This window comes from Eubalaena glacialis, chromosome 16 (genome assembly GCF_028564815.1).
Source record: "Eubalaena glacialis isolate mEubGla1 chromosome 16, mEubGla1.1.hap2.+ XY, whole genome shotgun sequence".
NCBI classification, from domain to species: domain Eukaryota; kingdom Metazoa; phylum Chordata; class Mammalia; order Artiodactyla; family Balaenidae; genus Eubalaena; species Eubalaena glacialis.
The window spans coordinates 8,688,376-8,698,446 of NC_083731.1; the positions used below are offsets into that span (position 1 = coordinate 8,688,376).

General features: G+C 42.2%; 1 protein-coding gene across 2 annotated transcripts; it reads left to right on the forward strand.

Moving 5' to 3' along the window:
- Positions 1-1,523: 1,523 nt before the first annotated feature.
- On the forward strand, positions 1,524-8,309 carry TEX30 (testis expressed 30). 2 transcript variants are annotated; one of them, XM_061170860.1, is made up of 6 exons: positions 1,524-1,609; positions 4,720-4,793; positions 5,284-5,514; positions 6,292-6,343; positions 6,865-7,070; positions 7,920-8,309. In XM_061170860.1, exons 2-6 carry the CDS (start codon positions 4,779-4,781, stop codon positions 8,091-8,093), a joined length of 678 nt encoding a protein of 225 aa, XP_061026843.1. In that variant the 5' UTR covers positions 1,524-1,609; positions 4,720-4,778; the 3' UTR covers positions 8,094-8,309. The 2 variants fall into 2 exon arrangements, with proteins under 2 accessions (XP_061026843.1, XP_061026844.1); XM_061170861.1 differs by lacking the exon at positions 6,865-7,070 and having other exon boundaries at positions 7,920-8,037.
- Positions 8,310-10,071: the final 1,762 nt, after the last annotated feature.

Sequence of the window (10,071 nt, forward strand, 5' to 3'; positions counted from 1 at the left end):
AAACTGAATACTATTCAGCAATAAAAAGAAATGAGTTATAAGAGGGAATAAAGTACGATTACATGCTACGGTATGGATGAATCTTGAAAACATGATTCTGAGTGAAAGAAGCTAGCCATAAAAGACAACATATTGCAGGAAATGCCCAGAAAAGGCAAATCTACAGACAGAAAGTAGGTTAGTGGTAGTCTGGGTTTAAGGGTAGAAGGCAATGAGCACAGTTTTCTTTTGCGGGTGTTTTAAATGTTCTTAGATTATGGTGATAGTTGCCAGTGGTTATAAATTTACCGAAAACCACTGAAAGGCACTCTTAAAGTGAGTGGCTTTTATGGCACGCAGATAAAGCCGTTTTTTAAAATCTGAGCTAGAAAATTAGGAGACACGTAGAGAAACGTTCATTAAGCCTCTGTAGTGCGCGAAAACGCTTGAGATAAATGACCATCAGTGGTTTTCTGCATTGTTATCTCCTTACTTGGGCTGCGACAGAAAAGACGGCGGTTCCTAACAGCCCTGGGCTTGGGGAAGATTCATTCATCCGAGACGTATTGATTTGCCAGGAATTCTTCCATACGCGGGAGATTCAAGACGAAATAACAACGACAATAAAGACCCCTGCCTTTGGTCCGGGAAGGAGACAAATTCACAGTCTGTTCGGTGACCGGGGTGGAAGGATGATACATGGAAGGTCTTTGGTGGAAGGACCAAGGTGCGCGTGAGGCGCTTAGAAAAGGCCTCACTGAGAAAATGGCAAGTTGAGCGAAGACCCCAAGGAGTTGCAACGGTAGCCACTGGATCTCTCCGAGAGGAGGGAGGACCAGGACAGAAGCCCTGTCGCGAGGCCTCCCCTGGTGGGTTTGGGTGTGAGTGGAGTGAAGAGTCCTGGGCGTCTAGAGCCGAAGGAGCCGGGGAAACGAGACGAGTAGGAAACGGATAAGAGGGGAAGTGACCGATAGTATGAAACCTTGGTCTCTGCAAGGCCTTTAGCTCTGATTACGGGCGAGACGGGAAGCCTTTGCAAAAAGCGTTGAGTTGACGGTGCACCTTTCAATGGGGTCCAGCTGGCCACTGCGTCGATAAGTAGCGGAAAGGTGGCGGGCGGGCGTGGGAACGAGAGGCCCTTTGGCCGACTCTTTCAATAATCCGGGCAAAGACGGTGGTGGGGCTCGGGCGGGTCTGGTGTTAGCGTGAGAAGTGGTTGGATTCTGTGCATATTTGCCAGTCGAACAAGCGGGGTCGCTGGATTGACTGCGGGGTTTGTGAAAAAGAACAATCAGAGCTGACCCCGCGTTTTTTGGCCCGTGCAACTGCTGGAATGGAGTGGCTGGGACGGGGAAGGGTCCTGAGCGGACGCAGTCGGGGCTGAAGCAGCGACAGGTGGCGGCACGTCAGCGCCCCCCGCGTCCCCGCCGGCAGCGGCGGGAAAACTCCCGCTCCCAGCGTGCCCCGCGCGCCGGCTCGCGCGCTCGTGGGTGGGGGCGGGGCCTGCGCGCGCGTGCGCCGTAGCGGGACGCACTGGCGGGTGCGGCGAGGCGGTCCCTTCGAGTGTGGAAGTTCGCTCCCTGAAGAGAGTGAGGGCGGTTAGGTGCTCCCGACCACTTTCCCGTCCCCGGTAAGCGCGGCGGCGGCGGCGGTTGGGGCCGCCACATAGGGGACGGCTTCCGAGGGCCCCGAGGGCTTCCCGCGGCCCCGCCTGAGGCGTCTCGGGCTCGCGGCCGTCGCCCCTCGGGCTGTTGGGCGGCTCTGTGAGGCGTTCGGCGTCGGTTCGGTCTCGCGGGCCGCGGCCGCTGGGGCTCCGGCCGGCCGGCCGGCCGGCCGGGAGACGGCTTGAGGGGACGGTGCGGGCGGGGAGAGCCGAGCGGCTCCGGCCTGGGTCCCGCGAGCCGGGCATCGGCGGCCTCCGAGCGGGGAGGCCCGCCGGGGCCCCGGCGCCGGCGGGCGGAATCGGACGGTCGTCGGGCGCCTTTGCGTCCCGAGCTCCGGGAGTGTCGGCTCTCGGACCGCTCGGTGTTGACGCGGCCAGGTTATCGACCTCCCCCCCCGCCCCCCGGAGGACTTGAACTCTCAAGGCTGGCGTCCAGCCCCGCGATTTCCAGCGTCCCGCTTCGACGCGGGGGATGAGGCGCAGGCGTTTTTCCCGTGGACGGTTACGGGAGGGGTGGCATCTGACCCCCCGGCATCAGGTGTGATCGCCGTCGCCTCGTGGGCACGCGACTCCCTGCGATGAAGCTCCGCAGCCTCCCCGAGGTTGGCTGGTGGCGTCGGCCGCCTTTGCAGCTGAGACGCTGCCCCGCCTGACCCCCGGAGCCCGGCCTGATGGCAGCCTGGACGGTCTAGGCCGGGTTGGGGTTACACCGTGCAGCCGTTTCGCTGTTTGCCGAGTAGCCCCGCTCGCGCGCACCGTTGCGGGAGGACGGACTGTGGTGCACCGTGAAGTCTGGAAGGGAGGGGCGTTTTCCAGAAAAAGGGCCGCGGCAGCGCAGAAAGCCCAAAGGCCCACGGCCGGCAGACGGATAGCAGAGCACCCTAGGTTCAGAGGGTGGCTTGAATACGTGTGCACCTAATTTTCCTCCCTCCGGAAATCTCACCAAAAGTACAGCAAAGGGATTTTCAAAAAGACGCACACCCACAAGGATGAAGAAAGCGCGACAGGAAACAACAGCAATAAGATGCTGGGCTCCGGAAAGCACAAGCCTGAGCACATCGGCTTAATTCTAAAGCAGCGGCAGGGAGTGCGGGGGGAACAGTTCTACGGCACAAACAGGGTCTTCGAAATGTGCAGCAGGTGGCAGCGAAAGGAACGGCGCTGGGCATGGATGCGGAGGGCTGTACCTCGTGAAGCGCGCCGGGGGAGAAGGTAGACCGCTGGCTCCCTCCGCGTGTCACATCGCTGGATACCGCTTCTCTCCCGTTAGAAGCCTGGAGGCTGGTCTCTTGAGAACGTAAAGCAGGATCTTCGAACCAGGGACCCCAGGCACAGTTACGAGGCTCCCTTTATGAAAACAGGGACAATGAAGATTGACGTCCATCATCCCCCAGTTTAAACCCCAGAACTTTCTGGTTTCAGCCAGTCTGATACCTTTCAGGCTCAAATATGAGAATTCTACACGCGCGCGCACACGCACGCACACACACACACGCATGCACGCACACGCACATCAAGGGAAAGATATACACAGTAAGTTAGTCACAGTGGTTGCTTCTGGGAAGGGAAAGGAACTTTGTGGCTGGGGGAAAAATGGGAGGAGACTTAACTAGTGTTAACTGTTTTAAAATTGTGTACCATGTGCGTGTATTACCTATTCAAAAATGAAATGTATTTCTTAAAAAATGGCAAGTGAATACACCCTTTGACACAGGAATTTTTCTTACAGATATGTCTACACACATGTGAAAATAATGTTAAGTACAGTGCCACTCATTGCAATATGGTTTTAGAAAAAGATTGGAAACAATCTCATTTTCATTAATAGATGGTTGGTAAAAATAAATTATGTACAACCCTTCCTTGGAGTACTCTATAGCCATAAAAAAACAATGAAAGAAGCTCGTTGTATAAGGAAAAGAGTAATCACCAAGATACATATTGGGGGGGGGGTTTCAGAAAAGTAGGTCACCAGTTTATAAAAAGAAGAAGGAGATGTGTGTGTCTGCAGGTATATAAATAAAATATCTGAAAGATAGCAGAATACTGGTTGCCTTTGAAGAGGGGATCTGGATGGTAAGGCAAAAGTGGATTGAGGGAGAGACTTTCCACTGTGTATTTTTGTACCTTTTTAACTTTGGACCATGTTATTGTTATATATTCAGTGAATGAATTAGTAAATGTTAATGGGAAAAAAGATGAATAATGGAGATCCTGATGCTGATGATATCCTGAACAATAAAAGATCTCTTACTGTAGGAAGGAATGCTGCATAACAACCCTGAAATCTCTGGCTCCCAGCATTTCATGCTCTTGGTTCTTCAGGTAGACACTTCATGGTTCTTCAGTGGTTTAGATGTTGGTTGGACTAGGCTGGACTCCAGACTTTAGTTTTGGGTTCTGGTCTGCTCCATGTGTCTTCATTCAGGCTAAAAAAAGCAAAAATACATGAAGCATGTTTTTCTCAGGGCTGAAGGCAAGAGTTCAAGAGCACTTCTGGAAATTTGCCATGCCTCAGCTCAGAAGTGGCACATTGAAACATATTCTGTTGATTAAAGCAAGTCACATAGCCAAGCCCAAAGGCAATAGGGTGGAGATTTACACTCTGCCTACTGGGAGGCTCTGCAGAGTCTCAGGACAAAGGGTGTGGATGTGTACTTCCATTGCAGGGTTGGAGGAAGAGCTGGGAATGATAATGATGAAGGAAATGGGTTAATAGAAAGATGCTGTGAAATTCAGTTGAAGATGGTTGAGAATAAAGATGCTTAGGGGAAAAAAATATATATATATATTTTTTACAGCATTACCAAGATACAGCATCCTACTTTGATATGAATTTTCTTAAGGCATCCATGTTAAGATATCACATTGGCTTTATCTTAAATAGCGTCTGCCAGCCCCACACCTGGTCCTATAACCAATTCTGAGTGACCGTAAGAATGAAAATAAATAATGTGCTTGTAAAGACATAAGTTCTTAGAGAAGTAGTTCTGAATGTTTACTTTAGCTACTGAGTGTGTTCATTCATAGTTCTTGTGTCTGCCAACCCACCTTTCACAACAGAATCTTCTTTTCAGGGAGATGTCCTTTGCTTCTCAGATGTAATGCACTTTAAGTTTGTTATTCAACAGTGAAAATGAGTCATACAGAGGTAATACATATTTTCATACATTCTGCATCTTCAAGGTTCCTTTTTTTTTTTTTTTTTTGTAGTCATATGGCTCCAGAGTAATTTTCTTATTTTCATCTTGTACTGTGAGAGACAGCATAGCATTAGTGGTTAAGAGTGAGGACTTTGGAGCAGACTGCCTGAGTTTGGATCCTAGCTAATTGGATATATAACCTTGGGCACATTATGTAACCTACTGTGCCTCAGTTTTCTCAGCTATAAAATGGAGATAGTAACAGTACTTGCCTCAGAATTCTTAGGAATGTTAAATGATTTAATACATATAAAGCAGTTATAATAGTACCTGACACAATAAGTATTTCTTAAATATTAGTTATTATTAATATCATTGATTTTTATTTGGAGGCTGTGACTTGAATCATGGGTCTTGCAGAACAAACATATATAGTTATTCATTTGTCTGAATAGGCAAGGAAGTAATTTTTGATCCATTTATTCTCTTGAATTCCAGGTTAAATTAAAAATACCTTTTGGAAATAAATTACTAGATGCTGTTTGTTTGGTACCTAACAAGAGCTTAACATATGGAATAATTCTTACACATGGAGCATCAGGAGATATGAATCTTCCTCATTTGATGTCACTGGCATCCCATCTTGCATCTCATGGTTTTTTTAGCCTGAGATTTACCTGTAAAGGCCTTAATATTGTACATAGAATTAAGGCATATAAATCAGTTTTGGTAAGAAAATTTCTTTATATTTACTTATGACAGAATTCTGTTTTTAAAATTCATAATAAATTTAAGACAAATTTTATTAGCAGTCATTTGGTTTAATTTAAAAATCCTTTAATGAGAATTCTTAGAAACTCAGCAGTGTATGAAGGCTGTGTAATGGTCAGATTTCTCTTTTTTGCCATCAGTTAGTTTCCATGGGGATGAGTGCTTACATCATAAATGTTTCTCCGTGATACTGCCAAAGAATCTACTTATGATGTAATTTCCATATTGAAATTTAGGATATATAGTTCTAGGTATTTTGCCTTGTATACTATGAATGTACAAATAATATAGGATTTCTGTATTAGAAACAGTAAAACCCCTGGATAAAACAAATCTGAAATTTCTTTTAATCCAGATTACTTCAAGCTTACTGAGTTTTTCAGAGCTTTAAATTAGATGTTAGTATTATCACATTTTGTATTAGTTGGAAGTTTTTACTGGCTTTTTTTCCCTCCACGATTTGTTCTTTAAAACTATTTTAGTACTTGAATTTGTTTTAGACTGTGTTTTTTTTTCACTTATTTGCCTGTATTACCCAGTTTATGATTTGACAGTGAAGGCATAACCAGAGAGCAAAGAATTGGTTACCTCTTCCAAGAAGAATCCCTTGAAATTTCTTGATTGTTTTTGCAAAAATTTTCATATATTTCAGTAATGATGAGAAAATATATGTTGGTTTTCCAGTGGAATATTTCATGGGAGAAGAATTGATAATTTTTTGGTCGATTTTTCTAGAATTACCTAAAGACCTCAGGAGAATACAAACTTGCAGGTGTTTTCCTTGGAGGTAAGTTTTCAATACTTGTGAATACTTGTTCTAAAATCTACTCATATTAATATAGGAATAGGTAATCGAGAATTAAAATTAATGACAGGAAGAGACTTAAGGATTTTTTGTTTTGTTTCGGTAAGTCACTTCCTGGTGTAACACCAAGATACTTTAATATTTAAATCTAATTTAAACCTCATATATATGTGTTATAACCTGAAGAGGTCTCCTTTTATTTATATCCCTGAATCACCCCCTCTCAAATGATTCCTTCACAAGGATTGTCTTCACCACTTCAAGTATTCTTTTGGAAAATAATTCCTTTTTTTTTTTTTTTTTTTTAAGATTTGACAGGATTTAGCTCTTCACAAGTCTGTGGGTATTGCAGCTTTTTAATTGGCACCTGTTGTAGTTAATATTTGTTGATAAGCAATATGATGGATGAACAGTGAATGAAATCTGATTTGCCACATTATCATCACCACTACTTTATGTGAATGTTTATATTTCAAACTGAACTTAATTTTAATTGGTTTTAGGTCGTTCAATGGGCTCAAGAGCAGCTGCTTCTGTAATGTGTCATATTGAGCCAGAGGATGCTGATAATTTTGTTCGAGGTCTCATTTGTATTTCCTATCCACTGCACCATCCAAAGCAGCAGCATAAACTTAGAGATGAAGATCTCTTTCGTATAAAAGATCCTGTACTGTTTGTGTCAGGCTCAGCAGATGAAATGTGTGAAAAGGTGAATTATAACTTGATATTTGTGTGAATGAGAGAGAAAGAATGAAAGAAACGTCTTGGGAACAAGATATTACCTGCAACATTCAGTCTCTTTAAAAAGATGCTGATTTTAGGGACTTCCCCGGTGGTCCAGTGGTTAAGACTCTGCGCTTCCAGTGCAGGGGGTGCGGGTTTGATCCCTGGTTGGGGAACTAAGATCCCACGTGCTGTGGCCAAAAATAAATAAATAAATAAATTAATTAATTAACTATTTTAAAAAAGATGCTGATTTTACTAATGCTAGTTTTTTTCCTTAGTTAACCCTGTTGCTTTGGAGAACCTAAAAATATAAGCATACTGACAGTATTCATCCCCCTGTAAAGAGTGTTGGTAAATGGATTAACTCTCACGTAGAAAATGAAGGATTAATATCTGAATCTTGTGAATTTCGGATTACTAGACTGTACGTTTGGTTTATCATTTCAACATTTAAGCAGATCTCTTCAATTTGTTATAAAATTGACTCTTGAAAAAAAAGTAACTTGTACATATTACTAAATTTTAGTGTATTTCCCAGAGCATATAAATAATTTCCTTGGGGAAAACATTTTCTAAGAGAATTTTTTTGGCTCTAGTTTACTTAATGACTTTTTAGCATCAGTAATGAATGCCTGATCTGTTCTGTTGTGTTGCTGTATCTGAAAAACATGGACTGCCACTTCTTGCACGTTCCATTGCCTCAAAAGTTAGCTGTAGACTAGGTTTTAATATTTAGTGAGTGGATGCCAGTATAGGTGCGGTGGGAGAGAGGAAATCTTTACTGAACACCAGTAGAACATTAGTCTAGTATCCTCTTCTTTTTTCCCTTTAGAACTTGTTGGAGAAAGTGGCACAGAAAATGCAAGCTCCTAATAAAATCCACTGGATTGAGAAAGCAAGTCATTCCATGGCAGTGAAAGGACGGTCAACAAATGATGTTTTCAAAGAAATAAATACACAGATTTTGTTTTGGATCCAGGAAATCACTGAAATGGACAAGAAATAATTGTCTGTAGTTACAAGCTATGTTATTTTGAATACAAATACAGTTAATTTGTTAAAGAACAACATACCTCTCAGCATTCTGAGATATATTTCAGACTAATTTAATGTTCTTTAATGTTCCCCCATTTTTAAAACACATTTTGTGAAATTAATGCCCTTTACAAAGTGTCTTTTGAAAGCACTGTTACAGTTGTATAAAGGTGATGTACAAATATTGAAGGTGGTCTAAATATAATTTATTTTCTTTAATATAGTTAAGTTTTGAAAAATTAAACATTGAATTTTGTTACAACAGAACTTTTGTCTTATTGCTGCGCAACTGAGAAAGTACTCTTAATTTTGCAGAGCAGTGTCATCTTTATGAAAGGAAAACAACACTTTAGTAAATTTAGTCAGTTTTATAGAGTATACATCTATTAATCTAATCTTTTAATAAATCTCAAGGGATAGATGACGATACATTTTCAAATATGGGGACTCTGAGCATTGTTTTTAGAATAAAGTAACAACTTTCATTCATTAAATGTTTACTGAAGGCCTGTTATAGGCAAAGCCTCATGAGGTTTGCAATGATGAGTAAACACTTGGAGTTTGGTATAGTGGGGGAACTTGACGTCTAAAGCTGTCTGATTAAGGGGAGAATGAAATAAGGAGTAAATAGTGGGACTAACATCTGTGCTGTATCTAGGCAGAGTTAGGGCACTTAATTTTGCCTTGAGAAGTGCAGGTATCACTTGGACTAGACTTGAATGGTATTGAGTTATATATTAAAAACATAGGTTCTATATTTCCTATAAAGAACACGAAAATGTGATGAGGCTGATGATATATCTATATCTATATCTATATATGTATATATAAAGTTTGTAGTGAGCAGTGGTTTTCTATAGTAGGAAATTAACTCCCTTCCCTGGTTTCTCCACTGCCCTAATGTTAGGCCCTTCAGACAGCCGGGGTGGCCTGGGAAGCTTGCAGATTTTTGAGGTCCCTCACTCCTCCTGCCCTGGTGAAGTTAATGGATTTTAATTACTTGTTAATTTTTATGAATAGTGCATAACAACGAAAACCTAGATAACGGTATCTAAATTGTGTGTATTATAAAATGAAATCACGTACAACTACAAAATCGAAATTTCCATGTCACTCAGTGTACAATAGTTATTCACTTTTTGACTGAATTTCTTGAACAAGGCCCTAACTTAAATAGTATATAATTCTTAACTTTTAAAACAAGAGTGATCAAAATATTATAAAAAATATTTAACCAGAGCTGACATATATAATAATGGTCTATTTTAAGTGTAAATCGATTGGAAAATATTAATACTGTAAACCAGAAGTGAAACTAAAAAGGAAAATACAAAGGAAAACTTACTATAAAGCAGACTATAATATAAAAGTACAATGAAGAAATAGATTTAAAAGGTTACTAACCAGCTATGTAATTATAATATTCAAGTTTTCAAATTAAACTATAGGCATAATATGGATGACCATTCAAAGATACTACTACAAATATAGGGATGTCGTAGAAGGTCATTTAAAGTTGATTTTACCCCGAGTTATCTATGAGAAACTACTATTCTTGATTGATGAAGTAGCTTGTCATTTGAGAACTGTGTACCTAGCCATGGGTGGGGAACATAACAACTGCTAGAGAAAGATATGAGTGATACGTCTAAGACCAAAATAAACATTTGTGAAAAGGTCCCATCTGCTCTTCTGCACAGAATTGACACATCTTGCAGGGAAAGGGTGCAGCTCCTTCAAGTTTGAGATTATGGTCAAAGAGCTATCCTGGCACCGGCTCTGGTAGGCCCTGATTAATGGCACAACCATTCACCTAAATCAGTAGTTCTCAACTAGGAGTGATTTTGTTCTCTAGGGGACATTTGACAATGTCTGGAGACATTTTTGGTTGTCACGACTGGGGTGGGGCTGCTACTGGCCTCTCATAGGTAGGAGAAAGGCATTCTGCT

Coding starts and splice junctions, on each gene's coding strand:
- TEX30 (XM_061170860.1), top strand. Junction 5,515..6,291: donor AGGCATATAAATCAGTTTTG/GTAAGAAAATTT, acceptor CGATTTTTCTAG/AATTACCTAAAGACCTCAGG. Junction 6,344..6,864: donor TGCAGGTGTTTTCCTTGGAG/GTAAGTTTTCAA, acceptor AATTGGTTTTAG/GTCGTTCAATGGGCTCAAGA.